At 43.4% G+C, this 26,921-nt stretch overlaps 1 protein-coding gene across 1 annotated transcript in view; it reads right to left on the bottom strand.

Moving 5' to 3' along the window:
* The window catches only part of ASTN2 (astrotactin 2), a 715,352-nt gene that overhangs the window by 616,403 nt on the left and 72,028 nt on the right, over window positions 1–26,921 (bottom strand). Inside the window, exon 4 of the mRNA XM_053473898.1 lies at window positions 7,726–7,872. Within this exon, the coding sequence (XP_053329873.1) occupies window positions 7,726–7,872 (147 nt within the window). The remainder of the gene's footprint in view (window positions 1–7,725; window positions 7,873–26,921) is intronic.

Raw genomic sequence — 26,921 nt, 5'->3', positions numbered from 1 at the left:
CCATGGTGGGGATAGCAGGAGGGAGTGTCCTGGCCTGAGTCGACCCCATCTTATTGGTGGAGATGGGGGAGACGGAGAGAGAGGTTGGTAATCACTTAGGATTGTATAACCTCACAGGTGAAGGCAGAAACACCTGGGAGTGAGTGGGAGGGGCTTTGCCTATAGAGTATAAAAACCCTGCACACCTTTCAGTCTGTGCTTAGTTGTTGAGCTCTATAGTTCTCTTAGCCTTGCTGTGACCCGAGCCTTTACTTATCCTGCCCTTTCTATTTGATTGACCTCCCAGCTCCTGACCTCGGCATTGTCTTCTGGATTTTGTGTATCTCCCCTGTCCTGACCCAGTTCTTCTCCAGTTGTTGCACCTTCGTTGCCTGCCCTGATACGGATTTGTCTCTTGCACAGACATTTAGAATTATACAGCATTACTCCTATCACTATAAACTAAGTGAGACACTGACAGTGGTACAGCAGAACTGCTTCCATTTCAGAAGGGCAAACTTTAATGGGCTAAGGTCAACTATGGAATGTATAGTTCTCTGGACTAAACAAAGAGGACAAATGGAATACCTTTAAAATCTCAATATATACCTATGGGAAACAAATAGAAAAGAACAAATCAAAACCCATGTGGCTTACTAGGAAAGTAAAATGGGAAATAAGAAATAAACAAATGGCATTTAAGCATTATAAAAGCGAGGGATCAGTAGTATAATTTATGGCATACAAAGATGCCAACAAAACCTGCAAAAAGGCGATTAAAATTTCTAAATTGGAAAATGAGAAACTAATTGCCAAGGAGAGTAAAACTAATCCCAAGAAATGATTTAAGTATGTAAATGAAAAAAAGTTAAAGGAAGAGAATGTTGGTCCTTTATTATTTAAAACCAAAAACTTGGTTAACGAGGACAGAGAGAAAGCCGACATCTTAAATACTTTTTTTCTGTTTATACCAAGGAGGAACCAATGACGGCCCCCTGCTGGCTAATTTTAAGGAACCATTACAGCAAAATGGGATTGGCTGACGCAAGAAAAAGTACTCAAGCAATTAAATACTGTTAAGGTAGACAAGGCCCCTGGACCGGATGGTATATACCCAAGGATACTTATGGAGCTAAGCCTAATTCTGGCCCAACCATTATTACTTATCTTTAGGGATTCTTTCAGTTCAGGCATAGTTCCATTAGATTGGCGCAAGGCAGATGTTGTGTCCATATTTAAAAAGGGATGAAAATCTCAACCGGGCAATTACAGGCCAGTAAGTTTAACATCGGTAGTGGGGAAATTATTTGAAGGGTTGCTAAAGGTATATATTCAAGATCATATCTTGATCCATAATCCAATTAGTAGAAGTCAACATGGATTTGTGAATGACAGGCCTTGTCAAACCAACTTATTCTATGAAGAAGTTAGTAAAAATATCTATCTGGGTGTGACTGTAGATGTGATTTATCTGGACTTTGCTAAGGCATTTGATACAGTTCCACATAAAAGGTTACTCTACAAATTAACAGAAATAGGCTTAGGGGCAAATGTCTGTATTTGGATCAGAAATTGGCCAGAATTTAGAATGCATAGAGTTGTTGTGAATGCATGTTTTTCAGACTTTACGCAGGTATTAAGTGGAGTGCCTCAGGGGTCTGTCCTGGGTCCTCTTCTTTTTAATTTATTTATAAACTATCTTTTTTTGCTGATGACAAATGGAATATCCTTGGGGAAAACTACAAATGAGAAGGATTTAGGAATAATGGTAGAGAACAGATTTGACAACAGTGCACAATGCCAGCAAGCAGCTGCAAGGGCCAATAAGGTCTTGGCATTCATAAAACGAGGCATCGATTCACGTGAGGAGGATATCATCTTGCCTCTTTACAATTTTGGGTGCAAAAAAGGACATTATGGAGCTAGAAAAAGTGCAAAGGAGGGCTACAAAATGAATAAGGGGATTGAAAGATACTAGTTATGAAGAGAGACTTAAAAAGTTAAAATTATATACACTGGAAGAGGGGATATGATAACATTATATAAATATATGCAGGGCCAATAAAAAAGAGCTCATCAGTGGTTTGTTCATTAACAGAAATGTACACAGAACAAGAGGTCACCCTCTGAGACTGGAATAGCGGCGATTTCACAGACGACAAAGGAAGGGATTACATTTACATTACAATACATTTATTTATAAAGCGCCGGAAGATTCCGCAGCGCTGTTACAGTCAGTAGAACAATTTCACATACAAAAACATATACAATAACAAAGTGGTACAAAAGGAGAAGAGGGCCCTGCTCTTGCAAGCTTACAATCTAGTCGGTGGTTGAGGGGGAAGTGAGACAATAGGAGAGGACTGCTTGGATGGGGATGTGTTGATCTGGTTCCGATGGTGTTGTAGCCGCTTTCTGCAGTGGTACCTGGTATGTCGTTTCCCTCCCGTTTAATTCCAGTGTTAATCTTACATAGCCGCATATAAGGAGGCCACTTGGGGAGAGGCCACAGCAGCTACATTTCCAAGCAAGCTTGTTTCCAAGTGAGGTCTAGGAATATATAGGGCTTCCTCACAAGTGGTCAGATAAGGTGATTGCATACAGGAGGCGGATGTTTCACATCTAACAAAAGGGATTCTTTACAGTAAGGACAATAAAGGTATGGAATTCACTGCCAAGGGAGATTGTGTTATCAAATACATTAGATACTGTCACATTCTACCCAGGCTGTGGAGCTGCATATCTCAATCTTGCTTCAGTTTCTCTATTTTGCTTCAATCCGTTACTGGATTTCCTTATGCTCTGCTCTGATCTGCCATTCCTTTCTTCTAGTACTGCTTTTTGCTTCAGCTCTGTTTCACTTATAAGGTGTGCCCCACCCGTATGTTCTGTTTGTCTCAGTCTGCAGTCTAAAGGTACTTCTCATTGCTATGTGTTTGGATTTCATGTTTGGTTTGTTTCGTACCTCTGTAATCAGGGATTAGCGTTAGGACCCACCGTCATTGGAGTACTTTGGCGTAGTGGTGGGCTAAGCATACTATGGCCATAAGATGTGACGGAATCTCCAATAGTTATCATATAGTCCTAGGCTAGTTTCTCTTATTTGTGTGTGTCAGTCTGGTATGTAACCAGTGGGGTGTCCTGACCTGTCCTGTCTTGTATCCCCAGTAGAGGGGTGTCCTGTCTTGTTCATGTTTGATCTTGAGTATTCCTTGTCTTGTTCCATGTAATGCCCTGTATCATGTATATCTTGTCTGTTATGTTTCTTGCCTGGTCTCCCTATCCCTTGCTCGCTATGTTTCAGCTATTACTCTGCTTAGCTTCCATACTCCCAGCCTGGAGCATCCCACACATGAGTCTAGTGCTATGTCTCATGCCTGTTCCAGGGTGCCTGCAGGATTTATCTTCGTTCTGGACATCATCCGCTGCTATATCAGGGCGCTGGGATGTGGCTGCACAACCCTAGATGCTCAACACCCGGGTGAGTGCAGTCGCCCTGCACCAGGCCCTGTCCTGTGACTCCGCTACTGCATACCGAACTCCTGAACTCGATCTTTGGGCGCGCTGGGTTATTACAGTTGTCTGTATGGACCCAGTTCCTGCCGTATGGCCAGAGGCAAATGGTCGGGGGTTCGCGGAGTGGAGTCTGCGGCATTTGAGTCCGGCCAGAGGGCTATCCGTCATGTGCACCCCACCAAGGGGGTTATCTGTCATGTGCACCCCACCAAGGGGGTTATCTGTCATGTGCACCCCACCAAGGGGGTTATCTGTCATGTGCACCCCACCAAGGGGGTTATCTGTCATGTGCACTCCACCAAGGGGGTTATCTGTCAAGTGCGCCCCACCAAGGGGGTTTCCTGTCAAGTGCACCCCACCAAGGGGGTTTCCTGTCAAGTGCGCCCCACCACGGGGGTTTCCTGAGTTGCGGCCAGCGCCCCACTAGTGGACTCCCAAGTTGAGAGCCCTGCATCGCGACTCCCAGGATGAGTGCCCTGCATCCAGACTCCCTGGTTGAGTGCCCTGCAAGTGGGCAAACTGCCGTGTGCCCTGCAAGTGGGTTACCTGTTGTATGCACCCCATCAAGGGGGTTACCTGTCGTGTTAGCCCTGTCAAGTGGGCTGATCTGCCTTGCCTTCGTCTGGACCTAAAAGTCCGCTAGAGACAGCTTCCTCATTCCTATTCAGATATGCTGATTCCTGTTTTGGATGAGAGTGCACAAGAAGCGGCTTCCTCATTCACGATCAGATATGCTGATTCCTCTTTGGAGGAGGTTGGTCTGCTAAGTGGTAGTGCTGGTCATCGAAGGACTCCTTCTAAGAGATTTCAGATTCCTGAGTATGCAAGTTCCTGGGTTGCCTTGTTTACGCAGTTCTTCCGTCAGAGAGAAGGCCTTTCTTCTGTTTACATTCCTGTTCTCGTCCGGAGGCCGCTCTTTCGGAGGGGGATACTCTCACGTTCTACCCAGGCTGTGGAGCTGCATATCTCAATCTTACTTCAGTTTCTCTGTTTTGCTTCAATACGTTCCTGGATTTCCTTATGCTCTGCTCTGATCTGCCATTCCTTGCTTCTAGTACTGCTTTTTGCTTCAGCTCTGTTCCCTTCATAAGGTGTACCCCACCCGTGTGTTCTGTTTGTCTCAGTCTGCAGTCTAAAGGTATGTCTCGTTGCTATGTGTTTGGATTTCATGTTTGGTTTGTTCCGTACCTCTGTAATCAGGGATTAGCGTTACAATCGTCTGTATGGACCCAGTTCCTGACAGATACCTTTAAAAGGGGTCTGGATATTTTTTTAGAAAAGCTATACTATTTTAGAGCTTCTTGATCCAAGGAGAAATCTGATTGCCTTTTGGAGTCAAGAAGGAATTTCCTCCCCTGATAGCAGAATTTGAAGATGCTTATTTAGGGTTTTTTGCCTTCTTTTGGATCATGGGTTAGGAAGGTTAGGTAGGTTAGGTAGAAGGGTTGAACTTGATGGGCTTACTTATATCCTTATATACTGAGCAAGACATTGGTGGTGGTACAGAGTAACTCCTATCACTAAGCCAGACATTCATGGTAGTGCAGTATAATCTCCATCACTATATACTAAGCAAGACATTGACGTGATAGGGCCCTGTCGCAGTTGCAACTGATGCGGACTACAGACACACTGATTGATCACACATTGTGATTGATAAGTCAGTGACTTAAAGTGGCAGGGGTACCAAACGGGTCTCTATTTACTCTGAGGGTCCCTGACACATCACAAGGATGTTGCCAAAAAAATACCCAAACAGAAGTGTAACTCTTGCCAGCAGTGACTGGTTAAATAGTCTGCTAGTGGTTTTGCCAGGACACTCCATAACTCCCTCCATGTGTCTTTAGTTTAATTATTTCTGTTTTATTGCTTATTTCATTTTTATATATGTAAAAAGGTTGTTTCACTCTACTTTGTGAACCTGGTAATTGTATCCTCTGTGTTTTGACGCATCTAATAATGTGTTTTGCCTCCCTAAGTTTAGCTTTATATTTGCTCCCATCTTCCTCATTTTGAAATAGTTTATATCGTTTCTAAAAGCAAACTTCTTCTCCTTTAATATATTTGCACGTGTACGAAGTACCACTGTGGTTTTCTTTTTCTTTTATTCTTACTAACGAGTTCTGGTGCCTTTAGCAGGACATCTCTTAAATAGTTCCATTTCTCTAGGACTCTATCTAAAGATGTCCAAACCATCAAAGACTCACCTACAAATGTTTTTATTTTAGAAACATCTGAAACAGAAAACCTTAGGTTTAGTGTGGTGCAATGCAAACTCTGTATACTGATTGATGATCACTGGAGCCCAAACCACTTCTACAGTGGCATCCAAAATGAAGTCTCCATTTGTAAATACTAAATCTAGCATAGCCTCCATCCTTGTTTGCGCTACTACTAATTGCCCCATTACCACAGTAAATATTTAAGGATGTCTAATCCCGGTTGACCCAGCTATTTGGTTTTCCAGTCTATATCAGGGAATTAAATTCCCCCATAATTATAACCTCATTGTTCATTGATGTCTTAGTTATTTTTTTTAATTAGCAAAGGGTCAAGCTCCTTTGCATGTTCAGGGGGGTCTATATATCACACAAATGTGGGTAACCAATTTGTTACCAAGTTCTAAAGTTACCCAACATGCCTCTAGTTTATTCTTTTTACCTCATATAGGATTAACTTTTTAGCTATTTCTTACATAAAGGGTAACCCCTACTCCTTTTCTGTATCCTTTCTTTATAGAATGTATCCTGGTGTGGCAACATCCCGGTCATTTTGCTCATTGTACCAGGTTCCAGTGCCAGCCATCAAATCTATATTATCACTTGTTACCATTACAGACAGATTTGTACACATCTCCTTCAAGCTACTGTTTTTTAACCTATGTGTTGTGGTTTAGCTGCTTTACTATTTATGCTGATCTCATCATTCTTCAAAACATCCCAAGTCCTGCCCTACGCCTTTGCTGCTATATTCACCCTCCACCGTCTAGTTTAAAATCTCCTCCAGTTCTCTAACATCTTCTCTCCCAGTACAGAAACCCCCTTGTCATTGAAATGTAGCCCATCTCTGCTATAGAGTCTGTAGCCGACTGACAAGTCTGCTTGTTCCCTAACAACCTAAATCCCTCATTCCTACACTACTTTCGCAGGTCCACATTTATCTCCCTAAGCTTCTTCTGCTTCTCTGGTGTAGTGTGTGGTACAAGTAATATTTTGAAAAACATTACATTGGAAGTCCTTCCTCCAAGTTTCAACCCTAGTGATCTTTTTTTAAGCCTTCATCTACCTGCCAATGTCATTAGTACCAATGTGTACTATGATTGCTGGATCATCACCAGCACCTCCCTGTACCTGGTACATCAGTGGTTGAAAACGCTCCTACGCCACACAATCAGGGACATCATTGTTGATAATTCCATGACCACCCCTTCAGCCAATCTACCCAGATACAGTCAGATGACAAACGCAATGAATGTAAGCAGTTCCTAGTAATATAGGATGAAAAAAGAGTTAAGTCTATCAAGTTTAACCCGTCTACCTATCCTGCTACCTGCTTTCAATCCAAAAGAAGACCAAAAAGCCTTTTTAGCCGGATCATTGACATATATTCTGCATTTCTAAAAAAAAAAATATCCAGACCCTTTTTTGAAGGCATTCATTGCAGTTCCTTTGTCTCTGTCCTGTGCCTCTGTGATTGTGAGCTGGAGAAGGACAGACAACAGTAAGAAAATCAACTAAGGGGTTGATTTTTTTATATTTACTTTATAGTTTATATTGTGGAGGTAGTTAAAGAGAGTTAGTTAGGGTTAGATAGAGGTTAACAAACTTTTTTTTAGAAACAATAAAATTACATAGGAATATGATATTTCCAAATTAGGGCAAGTTAACAAATATATCTTTAGTTTTTCTTTTTCCATTTACACTAGCTGTGTATAAGTTATATACCTGTAAAACTGTGAATAAATGTTTTTTTTTATAGGGAGGAGTAACTAGGAATAAATAGGGAGGCGTTATGTCCCTCTTTCTCATTTTGTGTGGGTCAATTTGTAGTGTAGTGTAGTTGTTGAGCCTGTGTTTTTCTCCCCAAATATGTAGCAGTTTAACATACCCTCTTAGTAGTTTTGTGTGCCATGGTTTCAGGCTAATAAAGTATAGTATATAATATCTAACACATAGCAAACAATTATAATTAATAAATACATCTCCTTACACTTCAAAGAGATTTTCTTACCATCAGCAATAAAATGTTCTGGTACATGCAGTGTGATCTTGACAGAAAGATGACAGGGGATCTGGGAGCCGCAGACCACAGCAAGCACACAGGCACTAATACCAACCATTGTCATAGCTGACCGACTCAGTGAACTCTTTAGGGTACCTGTAAAATAAAGCAGCTATCAGACCAATACACATCCAGATCATTAAAATATAGTTACTTGAGAACCGATAGTTATAGGTACAAGTATTTATACCCTACAAAGTAAGTTTACATATGTATTAAAGCACTCATAGTAACACATGTAAGTATGTAACACAATGAATGCATTTACACCATTGATCATATATTCTGGGCTCCTGTGCTTTAATAAAAAAAAGCATGTCTTGTTTACATAGAAACATAAGTAAAGTATTTCTAACAATCATTTTCAATGTGGAACTATTTACATAATATCTATACAGTAATAACATATTGTTTTATATAACAACATGTATTTTGAAATGTTCATTGTATGCATGAAATAAACTTTTTGAGTGACAGGTATTGAGACACATTCTTCACTGTAGGAAGTTGGTCAAGATATGGATTTTTGCTGTAAGTTTACCTATGGAAACATATATATATATATATATATATATATATATATATATATATATATATATATATATATATATATATATATATATATATTTATTTTTCCAGGTGAAGCGAGGCTATGCATAAATCCCTAATTTATAACCAGGGATAGGCAACGGACTTGGTTCGTGGCGGACATTTGAATGTTGCTGGAATATATACTTTATTTTAAACAATACAAAATACCCCCCCCCCCCCCGGGTCGAAATGTGTGAGTGAAACATTTTATGCCCTTTAGGCTAAAAACAGTTACGGTAATGGTTAGACTGAAAATACACACATTTACCTTATAAATATATACCCATACATACACACCTTCACACTTGCCTGTACACAAACATCATGGCTTACACTTGCCCTTGTATCAACAAACTTACTTGCCTTTAGATGTACTTGCCTCTCATTGACCCTTTGTTCCCATCACTCCTCCTCCTATTTAATTTCTCTCCCCTTTCTTATTATCTCTCCTCTTTCTCATGATGCCATGTCTCTTCTTTCTTATTACCCCCGTCTCTTTATCTCTCTCTTTTGTCCCTGTCTCAACCTTTTCTCATTATCTCATATTTCCCCTTGCTCATGATCTCTCCCTTTTCAAAAAAAAGTAATTGAGCTCTTTGGAATTACCTGGTTTTCTGCATTAATTGCATTAAAAAGTGAACCCTTGGATTTAACTGGTCGGACCTCCTTTGGCAGCAATAACCTCTAATAAGCTTTAGCTGGTGGACAGTTTTCCTGACATTATCCTGTATAATCCCTTGATGAACTTGGGAAATCATTGTCTGCTTGATCATAGCATGTTCCTTTTTTACCTCATTGAGCAAAAGGAGAAAAGAGAAAGATGAGATAAAGAAAAAGGAGGGATAGGGAGAAAGGAGAGAGGATGAGAAAGGGAGGGAGATAACGAGAAAAGATTAAATAAAGAGAGGGTAGAGGTAGATAGAAAGGAGAAGGCAAGATAAATAGGAGAAAAAATAAACAGAATGGGGGGATATAGGGAAAAAGGGCGAGGAGATAGAGAGCAAAGAGTTAAAGAGATTGTAAGAAAAATTGTCAAAGAGGACAGAGAGAAATAAAAAGAAAGGGGAGAGGTAGGGAGAAAAGGTAGAGATCAATAGAAAAGAGGGAGATAAAGGGATACAGGGGCATTATAAGAAAGAGGATAAAAAAAAAATCACTTCCAGTACCAGTCAGCATGCACACCTTAGAACCCTGCTATGTCTACCCAATAAGTAGACACAACTACATTGAATTGAGTACAGCAGGAATGAACATTTTATTGTTGTAAAACCTAGCCTTATGTATCCACATAATTGCATTAACATTGATAAACAGGTACATGTACCCAACCTTTAATCCCCTTTAGCTACTCCCCCTGGCAGCAACCCTGTTAATGGGATTAGTTTACACAATGGAGTTCCTGCTTGTGCAATCTTTGTTTAGCAGCCAGGCTGGAGCCATCTCTGACTACCTTGGGGCCTTGTATGACAGGACTCTTATAGAATTTACTTTTTGCACAGAGATTGTCCAGGAGCTATCTATTTCAGACTGGATGTTTCACAGTGCTCAACGTGCTCACAGATCTTATGGCAAGGCTACAGAACCTGGAGCTCACAAATAAAACAGCCTCGTCTGACACATATCTCCAACTTTAGGCCATGAAATCAATGAAATCCAGGTTCAGCATACAAAATGTTTGCTTTTTGATTGAAGCAAATGTACTAAGTTACAAGGAAATAGGATGGACTCCTTACTATCTAGGAAGCTCAGGAGTCAGTTGGCCCAGAACACTATGCATTATCTTCAGCATTCATCAGGAAAGAGGATTTTCAACTTAAAGAAGATAGGAGATAGGTTTGCTGACTATTGCAAATCACTCTATAACCTTAGAGACAATTTGGAAATCCCTCAGCTATGTCTGGAAAGTATTGGTACCTTTTTAGAAGCATAAATTAACATGTGAACACTGGGACCAGCTTACGCATCTGGTTACGGACGATGTACTGGAACGGTTTATTCAGTTATCAAAACCACAAAAAGCTCCAGGGCCTGATGGTCTGCCCTCCAGATATAAAAAAAAATCACACCTTAAAAGCCTCTGTCGATTTGATGAAATGCCGCAGGAGATGCTTGAAAATTACTGTATGTGGTCACTATCCTGAAGAATGTGCAAACTATTGCTTTATTTTTTTATTGAATCTTGACACCAAATTATATGCAAAGCTATTGTCATCCAGATTGACTACTTTCCTATCTCTCCTAATCAAGAATGACTAGGTGGGCTTTCTCTTGGGTAGACAACCCATGGACTACACAGGAACAATTATCAACTTAGCACAATTAATAGCTACAAACCGATTTCCTTGTCTTTTGTTATCTCTGGATGAGGATAAAAGACATTTGACCTCCACTAAGTAAACATGGCAAAGAATACATATTCTCTTAGCTGACTCATGCGCAATGCTCTACTCTTCGAGGTTACTTTCAAGCAGGTTCCATATTCAGAAATGTATGAGGCAGAGATGGCCACTGTCAGGATTGGGGACTTCCACCTACCTTACTGAGTGAGTCTTCATCTCGGGGGACAGATTAGAGGCGGCAGTCTCCTTGTGGCGCAATCGCCTGTCCGCAGGGTAGGCCACATTCCTGGTGGAGTTGCTGTACTCCGGAGGAAGGGTGGGAGCAGGGAGGAGTGGTTCATCAGAGGGAGAAGGGATGGAGTCATCCTACCTCACCCCTATCCTTACCATATGAAGGGGAGGAGATCAGGTGTGGAGGGGGGGGAACCCTGACACTATAAAAACCCTGTAACCCCTTCACAGAATGTTTGCTAGTTAAACTGTGTTTCCTGTTTGTTCTCTACTCCCTTCTACAGATGATTTGGAACTTTCTGTATCTCAGGCCCCCTACAGCAGCTACAGACCCCCAACATATACCGTTGGAAAGGTAACCACCTTTCCAACGGTATAACGGTATAAGGCTTGCAAAAAAAAGAATAAAAAATGTTAAGTTAAAAAAGTAAAAATGTAAAAAAAATGATTTGGAGGTCTCTAAATGCAGATAAATAAAGATCAAGTATTCTAGCTAAATGAGCACTGTGGTAGCCAATGTTACCACAGTGATCATATAGCTATGAAAAGTCACATTCCCTTTTTAAAAATGGCCGATACTAAATTTTAATCCCATAAACCCTTTGATCATGGGGTTCAATTTAGCGAATGGTAGAGGTGTTATGGAACTAGAATATATCAGCAAGAAACGCTTATTGCTTTAATGAATATAAACTGGCCTCGACCAATAAAGGGTTACACCTCACGCAGATACAAGAGAGACGCAAGTAGCAGTGTATTCAGTTATCTATATTTTACTAACCGCAAGCGCCATCCTGGCTATATCTAGTTGCAGGAAAGTATCTAATATTTGCTTCTAACTGTTTTCTGCCTTTCTGCCTATTTCCGCATAGTTTCAGGATTAACCAATTAATAAACTTTACGTAACCTGACATCCCTCTTTATAATCTATAATATAAACAAAATAAAGCAGAGTGATTTTGGACCTGACCCAGAGTGTGTCGTGTGTCTTATTTCTCTCTCCGTGCACGTACATTTATATTTACATAATTTGGAGCAGTTCAACAATTGAAGAAAGGCTTTATTGGAAAGCATCCAAAACATAAGTGCTGGAACCTAGGCATGATGGGACTATGATTGCTGTTAGCAATCACACTCCTATCATGCCAAATCAGCCAGTACATGCTGAAAACTGGCTAGCTGCCCCCCTTGTGTATTGATGCTGCCAGCAGTATGGGGTCTGCACTTACAGCCACCCTGTACCAGCACGTATTGGCTGACTTGGGATGATAGGAGTGTGATTGCTAACAGCTAACAGCAATCTGCTAACAGCAATCACAGTCCCATCATGCCTAAGTTCCAGCATTTACATAATTTGGAGCAGTTCAACAATTGAAGAAAGGCTTTATTGGAAAGCATCCAAAACAGTTGGCGCCCAACGTGGGGCTCGAGGAAGTCGTACCTGTCGGAGGTCCCTCCCGGGGAGAGTTCACGCCGTGAGCTGACGATTGGACCCTGGGACTGCAGCCCAGTTACAAGGTAAGATTGTTTCTTATCTACCTTGTGTGTCACTCGTTACTCACGTGTGTATTCGGAGGAGGGAACTCAGGTGGTTGACTCACTCTCGAGAGGCAATAAAAGAACCCCATGTAAATATACTGTCATAGCCACTTGTTGAACTGTGGTGCCTCCTTTTTCTGGCAAGCACACTGTAGTAGGAAGGAATCGGTAAAGTGTCTACACCTGATTAAACCCAGTTGCTCTGATCCCAGACGGTGCCGTAAGACTAACACTATTTTGGACAGCCCAGTCGCCTGTCCCCAGTGCATAATATTACTACAGTGTGTGTGTGCCTCGCTCGTATTAGAAGGTTTCGAGCGGTTGCGGACAAGGTTACGATACCGTTGCGGAATGGGGAACGATAACAGCGTTCCAAGTGGGTTTTGTACGCCCTCCCAATTAGTTGCTGACAGACGAGGGAAAAGATACATTAAGCAATTATCTAAGTTGGAAAAACGATATAAAGTACCCAGAGGAGGAACCTTATCAATTTGCACCTGGCAAAACTTTTTGCACCTGGCAAAACACCTGGAAAAAGCAGGAAAATTAGACGACGACGGATTGAAAGATACTGTTAAAATCTGGCAAAGAATTTAAATCGTTAGATGGCGAAGAAATGTATGATGAAAAGCACTCAAGATATCTGTGTAAAATTCCAATGTCTCATACGCCACCGCTCTATAATGGCGCCGAGTCGTCGGACAAGGGGTGGAGCTGCCCAGCCTGTAATGCAATGACGTCAGGAAGCCGTCGCTCTTGTCTGTACTGTGAGGCCCCCGCCCCCTGTCTACTCCGGCTACTGTGTCGTGTCTGACACAGACACCAGCGCCATCTTGTGACGCACTTCACCAACTGTCTTCAGTGGAAAATCCCCACCAATTGCCTGCCCCGCCTTCTATGTTATATCCGGTACAGGCATCGGCGCCATCTTTGTTAACTGACAACGCCCAAAATTCTGGCCTACCTCCAGCTCCGTTATCTTCTATGTCTATTCCCACAGTGTCATTGTACCCAGTAGTTAATCCGGATGGCACATTTGTATTACCTACCCAGATTACAGCACCCAGACATATGGTTCCAATCATGATAATGGCAAGCGGTGAGGAAACAAAGAAGGAAAATATATCTACTAGTGCTGTTATGCTTCCGGCCCAACACCAGGCTGAGGAAGGCCTACTACTCCAGGAAGGCAAAACACTAGAAAAACCTCAAGCAGTACTATTTCCACCCACTCCTCCTGTTGTTACACCCCCGGTACCTACACCCAGCACTACTGTCCCGTTAATCATGATGGGCCCGGACGACAGTGCAGAAGGGGAGGAAATAGATACGACCGAGGCTGCAACAGCTGCCCCGGCCCAATCCGATGCCGACAGCGGTATGGTACTTAAAAAGGGAAAAAAGTTACCTAGACCGAAACCAATAACTAAACCCCAAAGAAGAACTAAGCCCAAACACACACAGTCCCCCTTGGTGGGTTTTGACCCACCTGTTCTCTTTGCTGAGGAGATGGGAGCTAGGCCTAAGCACCAAACTATTTTCACTGATGAAGAAATACGTACTCATGATAGTCTATCAGAAGAAGAGGGCTCAGCGGAGTAGGAATCCCAAAGCATTTACCATGGCTTACCTTTTGTACGTTCCCCTGAAGGCCATCGCCGTATAAGACATACTCGATAATCTGATACCGAACAGCCCTCAAGTACGTCAGCCCCTCAGCCACCATCCATTGGGAATACAAATCCCAATAATCCGTTTTCTTCTCAATTCGCTGAAATTATGTCTGCAGCTATAGTACAAGCCACCCGACTCGCCACAGAAAATGCTACTCCACGAGATGGTCTCGCTTCCACGGAGCCGCGTTCCAAGTATGTAGCATTCAATCCTCAACAACTATATACAATCGTCAAAGATCTCCCTGAACCTGATACTCATCCAATGCCATTTTATCGAAAAGTTTCACAGGCCTGGACTACCTATGGATGTACCTGGTCTGACCTTGTTAGTATTGTCCAAGCCAAAGCAGGAGATTACGCAGATCTTATTCTCAACCAAATTATACAAGACCCATCTTATCTACCTTGCGATCCCAGATCCACTGAATCAGGTCAACAGTTTATCAAGCAACCGGAAATCTGGGCGAAGGACAGATTGTCCGAACAAACAGTATCTCTACAGGATATAACTCAAGAAAAAGGAGAGTCAGTGGAGAAATATGCCTACAGAATCAAACGACATTTTCGTGATCTAGGATTCTCACTCCAAGAAATGGCACATATTCGTATGTTGGGTCGTGCCTTTGTAGACGGCCTCCGTTCTGATCTCAACAAAGTACTCACTACCTGCCGCCCGGAATGGAGGTCAATGGATCTCGAAGTCCTTATACAGGTTGCTAAAGGATTGGAGGCAGGAAACAGCAAGAAAAAGTCCACCATCGTGGCGGTAATGACCGGAGCCGACGCCACTAATGAAGCCACGGACAGACAGCGACAACCTCGTAAATGCTATGGATGCGGAAAAGTCGGTCATCTTAAAAGAGTATGCCGTAGTCGCCATCTGTGGGCCGCTTATCAAGCCCACAACCAAAACCAGAACCAGAACACTCCTCCTCCACCTCCTCAGCCATAGGAAATAGGCGAGCAAATGGAGGAGGTGGACTCTATTTGCATGGCCGTCTCCGCCCCTCCTTCCGGCCCTTCCCCTAAGATCACTCTTGATGTAGCCGGAAAACCTTGCTCATTTCTTGTTGACACTGGCGCTGATCGTAGCGTGCTTTGTGAGACGGATGCACACCCATCCTGGTTATCTGATATACAACTCCTCTGTAGTGGGTTAGAAGGCGTGGTTCAACACAACCCACTCACACGCCCCTTACCCGTCACAAGCTCTTCAATACATCTGCCTTCATCTACTCTAGCTCAATTTGTGGTCAGTGCCACTTGCCCCTTCAATCTTCTAGGAGCAGATTTTCTCAGCAAAATCCAAGCTAATATCTCTTTTACTGACAATGGAACTGTCACTCTCAATACTGCTCTCGCCCCTGAAGAAACCTGTATGCTTATGGCAGTAATACATGATCCACCTCAAGATGAGCCCCCAGACTTTCTAAATAAATTGCTTGACAATCTTCCAGCTATTTTGTCGGCCTCTGGGCCTATGGACGTCCCACCAGTACAAGTTGTGCTTAAGGATCCTAACGTTCTTCCATACAAGGCCCAATATCCTTTATCAGTGGCCCAACTAGATGCAATAGCTATTCAAGTAGCTGCACTCCTAGAATCCGGTGCAATAATACCTACTACTTCTCCTTGCAATACTCCGCTGTATCCAGTCAAAAAGAAGCAGATCAAAGGCCAACCTCCAGTGTACAGGATGGTACAAGATTTACGTGCTGTCAACGAAGCCACGGTTCTGGATACCCCTATTGTGCCAAATCCACATACTCTTCTATCCAGCATTTCATCTACGGCATCCTGGTTCACTGTAATTGATCTTGCTAATGCCTTTTTCTCCATTCCATTACACCCTTCGTGTCAATATTTTTTTGCATTCACATATGCTGGTCGGCAATATATCTGGACGGTGATGCCACAAGGAGCTCAAAACAGCCCGTCCAGTTTCAGCAAAGCTATGTCTTCTGTGCTTTCTTCATGGCAAGACGCTCACCCGGAAGTTGAGCTCCTGCAATACGTGGATGACCTACTTCTTTGTGCTCCAGACCCATCCATGTGTCAAGAAACTACCCTGGACCTACTCTATTTTCTAGCTACAGCTGGCTGTAAGGTCTCCAAATCGAAACTACAGTTATGCCTTCAAAAAGTGATTTTTCCGGGACATTGTATTACCAAAGGCCGTAAACACCTTACAATGGCACGGAAAAAGGCCATCCTGGAGTTGGCTCCGCCAGAAACTCCACATCAGCTACAGACCTTTCTGGGTCTCATTTCATACTGTCGTCCCTGGATTCCCGACGCTTCTGTTCTAATGCAACCACTATATGACTGTATACCTCGAGAACTACCAGCAATTTTTTATTTAACACCAGAGGCACTGGACTCATTCGACGCTCTACAACAAATGATTGCCTCATCTCCAGCTTTAGGAATTCCGAACTATTCTCTTCCGTTATGGAACGGCAAGGCCATGCCACAGGCGTTCTCACTCAGATGCACGGTGGTCGACATCGTCCCCTCGGATTCTACTCCAAACGATTGGACCCAGTTGCTCGCGCGACACCTTCCTGTGTAAGAGCTATTCACGCTGCCAGCTGTCTTCTGGACGTCACTTCAGATATTGTCCTCGGACATCCCTTGACAATTCTAGCTCCACATGACATCTCAGCTATTTTACAACAGACCCAACCCAGACATCTCACTGCTCAGCGTCATCTTCGTCTCCAAGGGAGTCTGTTGTTGCCCGACAATGTTACTATTCAACGATGCAATGTTCTCAATCCGGCTGCCCTCCTTCCACTTCCAAGGGGGGAGTATACTGATATTCCGTCTACGGATTTTATTGATCTAGCCACAGAAGAAGATCTTCAGGAACAGCTATTGTGGCATACACAGTCATCAAATGTCGATTTTCCAGATGTACCACCCGAGGACGATCCACATGATTGTCTGACCATGATGCAAGCGGAAGTCGGTTCGCCTCCGAACATACAGGATACCCCACTCTCAAACCCAGAATGGACCCTATTTGTGGACGGCTCCAGATATGCCGATGACAAGAGTCGCTTCCATACGGGAATGGCGGTTACAACTGACACCACTGTACTCTGTGCAAAAGCTTTACGACCGGATCAGTCGGCTCAGGAGGCTGAACTAGCTGCCCTCACCGAGGCCTGCATTATGGCTAAAGATTCTACCGCAAATATCTATACGGATTCCAGGTACGCCTTCGGAGTTGTACATGATTTTGGAGTCATCTGGAAGGCAAGAGATTATATCACCGCAGCAGGGACTCCAATCAAGAACGGGAAAGCAGTTGAAGCTTTGATGACTGCGGCCCTACTCCCGAAACAAGTTGCAGTGATCAAAGTCAAGGCACACTCACGGGCTGACACTATGGAAGCAAAAGGAAACGCCTTAGCAGCCAAGCAAGCAGCCCTCAATGAAGGCTCAGCGGTCCCTTTAATGACGGTGACCAAGGAAGCAATGGAATTAGACTGGGATATTTTAATTCAATTACAACAACAAGCTTCAACCAAGGAACAAAATCAATGGATACAAGAAGGAGCATCCAAGGATGAGCGGGGAGCCTGGGCCAGAGGCCAATATCTTTGTTTACCCCAGACTTTATATCCTTTAGTCGCATCACTAGCTCATGGACCAACGCATCAGTCTAAAACCATTATGAAGGAGATTATCGACAAAATCTGGATCGCACCAGGAATCACCCCGATGCTAGCACGAACCACCGAATCATGTTTAATCTGTGCTCAGTGCAATACTGGAAGGACAGAACCTACACCATCCAAATGTTTACCGAATGCTCAATTCCCTTTCCAACGGATTCAAATTGACCACATTCAAATGCCGATGTGTCAGACATTTCAATATGTACTGGTAGTGGTCGATGTGTTTTCCGGATGGCCAGAAGCCTATCAGTACGAAACCAAATCGCACCCACTACCGCCAAGAAACTCATTCAAGAACTTATTTGTCGCTTTGGAGTCCCTGAGGTCATAGAAAGCAAAACAAGCAGGTCCTCCCATTTTTTGGTACAACTCCAGTAGCACAACAGTAGCCACATACTCATTCCAGTTTTGTCACATTATAGATTGTGTTTCTAAACGTTACACCAATGTATATACCGGTGTGATGACACAAGAAGGGGATACCACCGACAATTTTGACCCCGGGTATTGTGATGTTCAAATAGGAGAATGTGTTGGGTACATATGCTATGTTGGAGGGCAATGGGGGGACAACTGTAGGTATTGGGGCTCTGTAATAACTAATTCAGGTACCAAATGGGGATATAAGCCCCCTGAAGCCCTAGCCCTCAAAGATCAATATGGTAAATCATTGCTCTCACGAATGACTCTCATATCCACCGGAACTGGTGATAACCAACGATACACCCTTACTATAGAGAATCCCCGGCCAACTGATGCTCGAAAATATATTTTCGGGATTTACAAATATGGTTTCATAAGCGGCAAGGCCCCCTTCTATCTTAAAGATATGTACAATAGTTTAGAATGGAAAGAGCCACAAGGTAAACCATCAAACCAACCAGTTTCGAAACCACCGGAAATTCCATATAATGCCCTGCGCGCCATTCAACGTATGATAGCTATAGCGAATCCCACTTATGATGATACTGTAGCCATAGAAACTGGATATAATGATATTAATCTATGGCACGAGTGGATGCAATATTCTGCTATTAAGCACAATATGTCCAATTGCTATGTGTGTGGTAGAGCCCGTCCACATCTGGGTACAGTACCCCTACAGTTGCCCTATTGCCTGTTATGTCTATTGAGTCTTTATAGCAATACCAGTAACAAATTCACCGAATGTGAGAAATGGAAAAGAGAATATCCTCTATTAATCGAGGCTCCCAAGCTCAACGGAGGAATTACTATATATTCTGGCACTTACATTTGTATTTCAAACACCAAAGGAACAGGCAAATTTCTTGGTAAAATCTCTAATGGTAATTGTGCTGAATACAGCAATTTGACCGGTTCCCCCACATAGAATCAAGTATATTCTCTGGGAGACATCTATTGGCTATGTGGAGACATGAAACTGCGCACCAGATTAGAAGGTAGTTGGACTGGTGAATGTGCACTGGCCAAAGTTATAATGCTGTTATTTATAATTAGGGCTGCAACTAACGATTATTTTAATAATCGATTAGTTGGCCGATTATTTTTTCGATTAATCGATTAATCGGATAAAAAAAATGAATGTAAATTTTTCATTTATTTAAAATAATTTACTAAACAAATGATGTTAAATACAAACAGCAGAATAAAAAAACTTTGATAATACATTTCTTGTCTTTATTTCCCAACCAGCCCCCCAATATATGCACATTTGAGCCCAGGCTTGCTACGCTGCCTCCCAGACATGCCATGCTGCCCCTCCACATATGCCACGCTGCCTACCACAGCACTCCACGCTGCCTCCCACTTATGCCACTCCACGCTGCCTCCCACATCTGCCAAGCCACGCTGCCTCCCACATCTGCCACTCCACTCTACCCCCCGCATGCCACTGTGCCTGATACGCCTTATACCCCCTGAAACACCACTCCATCCTCCCCAGACATGCCACCCTGCCCTCCCCACATATGTCACGCCATGCTGCCTCCCACATCTGCCACTCCACAATGCCTCCCACATATGCCACGCTGCCTCCCACATCTGCCACTCCACGCTGCCTCCCACATCTGCCACTCCACGCTGCCTCCCACATCTGCCACTGTGCCTGATACGCCTTATATCCCCTGATACCCCACTCCATCCTCCCCAGACATGCCACCCTGCCTCCCAGACATGCCACTTCTCTACCCCCAGATATGCCACTCTACCCCCAGATATGCCTTATACACCCTGATACACCACTCCGTCCTCCCCAGACATGCCACACTGCCCTCCCCACATATGCCTTATATACTGTATATGCCTTATACCCCCAGATATGTCACTTCACTGCCCCCAGGATTTAGATTCCCCTAAATTAACCCTAAACTCCCCATTAACCATAACTGCCCCTAAATTAACCCTTAACACCCCCTTAACCACAGCATCCCCTAAATTAACCCTAAAGACCCCATCAACCACAGCATCCCCTAAATTAACCCTAAACACACCATTAACCACAACTGCCTCAAATTAACCCCAAACACCCCATTAACCACAGCTGCTCCTAAATTAACCCTAAACACCCTATTAACACAACTGCCCCTAAATTAACCCTAAACACCCAATTAACCATAACTGCCCCTAAATTAACCCTAAACACCCCACTAACCATAACTGCCCCTAAATTAACCCCCACCTCCCCTAACTTTCAGTAGCCCAAATATATATATATATATTATACACATATATATATATATATATATATATATATATATATACACACACATACACATTATATATATATATACACATACATACATATATATATATATACACATACATACATATATACATATATATATACATATACTTACAGTTAGATGAGTGTCACAGCCATGTGGTTCTGGCCCGGAGAAGGAAGGGGCGGGGCCAGTTGTCACAGTGATTACAGGGAGGGGGAGTAAGTAGGTGCTGCTGCTGTGAGACGGTGAGTCAGACTAAACGGATTATATAATGAGGGGGATTTTTCAGAGCGTTTGCTCTGAAAAAACCCTCATTTTATAATCGATAATAATCGATTCAACTAATCGATAATGAAATTCGTTGCCAACGAATTTCATTATCGATTATTATCGATTTTATCGATTAGTTGTTGCAGCTCTATTTATAATGTCGGAAGAGCCAGAAGCTGTTGAGGCCCAGTCTACCCTGTTCCGTAAGAAACGCAGTGTCTCAAAAGCCCCCGAGGGAAGCTTCGACCCCCATGTGTATATAGATGCAATAGGAGTTCCTAGGGGGGTCCCAGATGAGTATAAAGCTCGAGATCAAGTAGCCGCTGGTTTCGAATCCATTTTTCCCATTGTTACAATAAATAAAAATGTTGACTGGATTAACTATATCTATTATAATCAGCAGAGATTTGTCAACTACACCCGAGATGCACTCCAAGGACTTTCGGATCAATTGGAGGCTGCAACCCAGATGACTTTTCAGAATCGTATGGCATTAGATATGATTCTGGCAGAAAAAGGCGGAGTCTGTCAAATAATTGGAGAAACTTGTTGTACTTTCATCCCAGATAATACAGGCCTCGACGGAAAAGTGACCGTGGCTATTAAAAAGTTAAATTCTCTAGGAGACGAATTAAAGCGCAACTCCGGAATCGATCATCCATGGGCCGAATGGTTTGGCTAGCTCAAAGGATGGAAACAAGCTCTGGTCCAGCTGGGAATAATTTTACTGATTATTGTGATTATTGTCGCTTTTATGCTATTATGTGTAGTCTCTTGTCTTCGACGTCTATGCGATAAAATGCTTGCAGTAGGAAAGACTACCCCGTTAATGCTTATGTATGATGACACAATGCCAAGCTTTGCATCTTCTTATGAAACACCATTTAGTTCGATAGTTCCCCCTGACGGTAATCCCCGCCCCGTCTAGGGACATATAGATCCGAGGGACATGTCCAAGACCTGAAACCGGGATTTTATCCAATAGGGATAATTTGTCGCCACTGCAGGTGAAGAGGATGCGGGATTATGTCCGGTAGGATCTGTCAGGATTAGGGACAGTCGGCCATCGTATATTCAAGGGGGGACTGTTATGGAACTAGAATATATCAGCAAGAAACGCTTATTGCTTTAATGAATATAAGCTGGCCTCGACCAATAAAGGGTTACACCTCACGCAGATACATGAGAGACGCAAGTAGCAGTGTATTCAGTTATCTATATTATACTAACCGCAAGCGCCATCCTGGCTATATCTAGTTGCAGGAAAGTATCTAATATTTGCTTCTAACTGTTTTCTGCCTTTCTGCCTATTTCCGCATAGTTTCAGGATTAACCAATTAATAAACTTTACGTAACCTGGCGTCCCTCTTTCCGGACACTATATAATCTATAATATAAACAAAATAAAGCAGAGTGATTTTGGACCTGACCCAGAGTGTGTCGTGTGTCTTATTTCTCTCTCCGTGCACGTACATTTATATTCACATAATTTGGAGCAGTTCAACAATTGAAGAAAGGCTTTATTGGAAAGCATCCAAAACAGAGGGAGGCAATTTTTGAAATCCTGATGAACTGTAAATTAACTGCAAATATTATTAAAATCACCCATTTAGCCTGTGTGGTAGGTGAGTAACCATCTCATCCCTGGAGCTCCTTGCATTTTTACTGCAAAACTTATTTTTGCCGTAAAGGTGATTTTTTTCTCCCTTTACCATAATTTCTTTGGGATTGTAAGGGGAAAAATGGTGTGTGCTTCTGTTAGTGACTGTATGGAAAGTATGGTGTGTGCTTCTGCAAGTGAATGGCTTGACATGGCATTACTGCTCATGTAGGAAGTTAAATTATGGCCCAAAAAGTACATATTTGCAAAAACTACACCCCTTGGCGCATCAAATGAGGGGCTGTATGTGTTTCTAGTGCAAACCTGGAGTGCATAAGACACAAATGAACATGTCGCTATGGTTAGAAAAATCATATTCCATCATTATTTGTGCACTCAACATTTGAAGCTCCAAGGGGTGTAGTTTCTTGAAATGTGTACTTTATGTACCCTAATTTAACTTCCTAGATGTCTAGACCACTTTAACTTCAGATATGGCAGATTTCAAAATCTTGTTAAAAAATTGTCTTAAAACATTTAGGGGTGATGCCTGCAATTAGACAGCTCTAGGCAGCTGGAAAGTTAAATTATGGTACATAAAGTACACATTTGTAGAAACTACACCCCTTGGCACATCAAAGGGGCTGCATGTTTTAGTAGCACAAGACTGGAGTGCACAAGACATAAATTAACTTGTCGCTTTTAATTTTTTGTGTGATATTCACTTTTTGTTGTGCACGTCAGATTTGTAATACAAATAAAACCTCATTTGATGCAGCTGGGGGTGTAGTTTCTAAAAATATATAGTTTTGTTGGCATATTTTAACACCCCAGGCAGCTAGAGCTGTTTAATTGACGGCAGCCATGCATTAAATTTAAAGATGTCTTTTGCGATAGTCTAGTAAATTGAACTTTTAGCAATAAAATATTAGAAAAACACAGTCTACTGTTCTCAATTTCTGTTTATTTTAGACCGGTTACCTACTACAAATATTTAGCAACACAGGTTTTGATATTAGAGTTTAGAAAAATAAAATTACAAACTAGTTTTTATTGAGTCGGAAGTGAGAAAATACACTTTTGTTTTTCCATTTTTGGCTTTATTTTGCAAACCTAATGAGACATACACATCTAATGGCATATTTTGAATCTGCTGAGTATGCTGAAAAAAATATGGTTTGTATAGTTTATTCCGAAGAAATTTACTTCTAAACGCATTTAAACGTGAGATGCACCAGAATGCCGAAAACCAGCTTAGCACTCAGGTGGGAAATGGCTTAGCAGCCAAGGGGTTAAGTCAGGACCCGTTACCATAGAGACTGTTCCTATGTGTTTATACACTGGTTTAGGACAGGCATGTCCAAACTTTTTTCGAAGAGTGCCAGATTTGATGAAGTGAACATGTGCGAGGGCCGACCATTTTGCCTGACATTTTCTGAACCATTAAAATTAAATGCAAATTAACTATTTTATGCAAAGTTTATTGAAAACGGCATACCACATCTATCCCTTTCTCACTATCTCCCCTCCCTACCCCCTTCTCACAATCTCCCCTCTCCCTCCCCTTCTCACAATCTCCCCTCTCCCTCCCTACCCCCCTTCTCACAATCTCCCCTCTCCCTCCCTACCCCCTTCTCACAATCTCCCGTCTTCCTCCCTACCCCTCCTTCTCACAATCTCCCCTCTTCCTCCCTACCCCTCCTTCTCACAATCTCCCCTCTTCCTCCCTACCCCTCCTTCTCACAATCACCCCTCTCCCTCCCTACCCCCCTTCTCACAATTTCCCCTCTCCCTCCCTACCCTTCTCACGATCTACCCTCTCCCTCCCTACCCCCTTCTAACGATCTACCCTCTCCCTCCCTACCCCCCTTCTCACGATCTACCCTCTCCCTCCCCCCTTCTCACGATCTACCCTCAGCCCTCCCTCCCTACCCCCCCTTCTCACGATCTACCCACTCCCTCCCTACTCCCCTTTGTAGGTCACTTACTGTCAACTCCTGTGTTGGGAGCGTGAGGCGTTTGTCTCGGGTGCCGGCGCTTCACTGCTGAGTGCCGGCATATGACGTCATATGCCGGCGCTCAGCGTGAAGCGCCGGCACTCGAGACAAACACCTCACGCTTCCAACACTGCACTCTGGGCAGCGCAGAGGCAGGCGGCGGTGGCAGCGACGGTGAGCAGAGGAGTCCTGGATTTCTTTCAGTCAGGGGGGCCCAAGAGGTGCCGAGCGGTCGTTTTCAGCAACCGCTCGGCACCCCTTGGGCCCCACTGACTGGCAGAACTCCAGGGCCCGGTCGCAGTCGTGACCCCGGTAGTTCCGCCACTGCCTACAATTTCTTCATCAGATGCCCTTGTGGCTGTGTGTGCCGGCGCAGGGAGAAGGAAAGCCCAAATCTAGCGACGTCCGAGATCGCAAGATTTGGGCTTTCCTTCTCCCTGCGCCGGCACACACAGCCACAAGGGCATCTGATGAAGAAATTGTGTAGGGGAGGGCAGGGGCGTACCTAGAGTATTTGGCACCCGGGGCGGATCCTGTATGTGGCACCCCCCCACACACTTTAAAACTACCTGGCCGAAACTGAATATGACCCCCCACACACACCATAAAAAAATCTAACACTTTTATTTAAAGTAACACACCAAAACAGGACAAAACAATTAAATAACAATATATATATATATATATAATTGTTAACAGCAATCACATTCCTATTATGCCCAGGCATACCCAGATTCCAGGAGGCACTCGCAGACTTGGCATGATAGGAGCATGATTGCCTTATCTACCCCTTCTCGCTCCCTTCTGCCCTATCTACCCCTTCTCACTCCCTTATCCCTCCCTTCTCCCTATCTACCCCTCCTAACTATCTACCCTCTCCCTCTTTGAAGTTCACTTACCTTTCAGGAGTCCTGCGGTGGGGGTGCAAGGCCTCTGTCTCCCAGCTCTGCCACTGTATGGAACAGTATAGAGTGATGGGAGTTATGATGTACTTTAGAGCATAATTATATAATGAAAAATACATTGGAAATGGTACAGCATAACACCCATCACTCTCACACATTTACCAATCCACACGCATACCAATCCACACGCATACCAATCCACACGCACATACCAATCCACACACACATACTAATCCACACACACATACTATTCCACACACACATACTAATCCACACACATACACCAATCCACACACACATACACCAATCCACACACACATACACCAATCCACACACACATACCAATCCACACACACATACCAATCCACACACATACACCAATCCACACACATACACCAATCCACTCTCACTGTATGCTTTCCTACCTTTCCTCTTTTCTCCTTACAGCTCCTTTTCCTGCTCTTCGCTCCTCTTCTTCTTCAGTTCTTCCTTCTTCTTCCGAGGGCACGGGGTTCAGAGGGCACGGACAGCGGTGGGCGCGGCTTCAGTGTTGTGCGCCGGGATCTGACAACAAACCCCGGCGCACAACAGCTGTTGCCGCGCGGATCGCAAGGGAGCCGTATCGGAGGTCTTTAACAGACCTCCGGCTCCCTTGAGTGATTTTAAGCCAGGTTCACCTGGGGGCCGTATCAGTCCGGAACGCGGGCCGCAATTGGCCCGCGGGACGGACTTTGGACATGCCTGGTTTAGGACATCACGAAACCATCAGCCTTAATCTTGTTCACTCCCCATGATTCTTGGACTACCTTGGCTCCGACAACATGACCCCGTCAGACGATGGTCCTCAGGAGATGTTTCCTTTTCTTCGGTTTTCTGCTGTCAAAATTGTATCTCGTTGTCTTACATAGCATCAATTCAAGGAAAGGACAAGGAAGAAATAGAATCTCCTGAGATCCCTAGTCGGTACCAAAACTTTCTTCAAGTATTTGATCCTAAAGGGGCAGAACGACTTCCACCACACTGACCTAATGACTGCCCGATTAACCTTCTTCCAGGAGCCATCATTCCATTTGGAAAGATATTTCTCCTTTCAGAACCTGAACTAAAGATTCTAAAGGAATATTTAGGGGAAAGCCTGCACAAAGGTTTGATTAGACCTTCTACCTCTCCTGCCAAAGCGGGGATATTTTTTATTGGAAAAAAGGACGGTGGTCTATGTCCCTGTGTTGACTATTGGGAACTCAACCACATCACTATTAAGAGCAAATACCCATATATAGACTTAGAGATGCCAAGATCTACTCAGAGATCGATCTTCTGAGTGCTTATAACTTGGTACATATCCACAAGGGATATGAGTGGAAAACAGCCTTCGGCACCAGGTATGGCCATTACAACCATCAAGTTTGGAATATGCAATTCGCCCTTAACATTTCCTTAACAACATATTCCGTGATATGTTAGATACCTTTGTCATTGTGTATCTCGATGACATCTTGATATACTCCCCCTCACTCCCATAACACCAGATGGTCGCCTGGCAGGTGTACACCAGAATCCACATCCATCTGGTGTTATCTAGTGTTGGCGGAGTGCTCTAATGTCC

This window comes from Spea bombifrons, chromosome 8 (assembly GCF_027358695.1).
Source record: "Spea bombifrons isolate aSpeBom1 chromosome 8, aSpeBom1.2.pri, whole genome shotgun sequence".
Lineage (NCBI taxonomy): Eukaryota > Metazoa > Chordata > Amphibia > Anura > Pelobatidae > Spea > Spea bombifrons.
The sequence above is the reverse complement of the archived record's forward strand: the minus strand, read 5'-3'. Positions and strand labels throughout refer to the sequence as shown.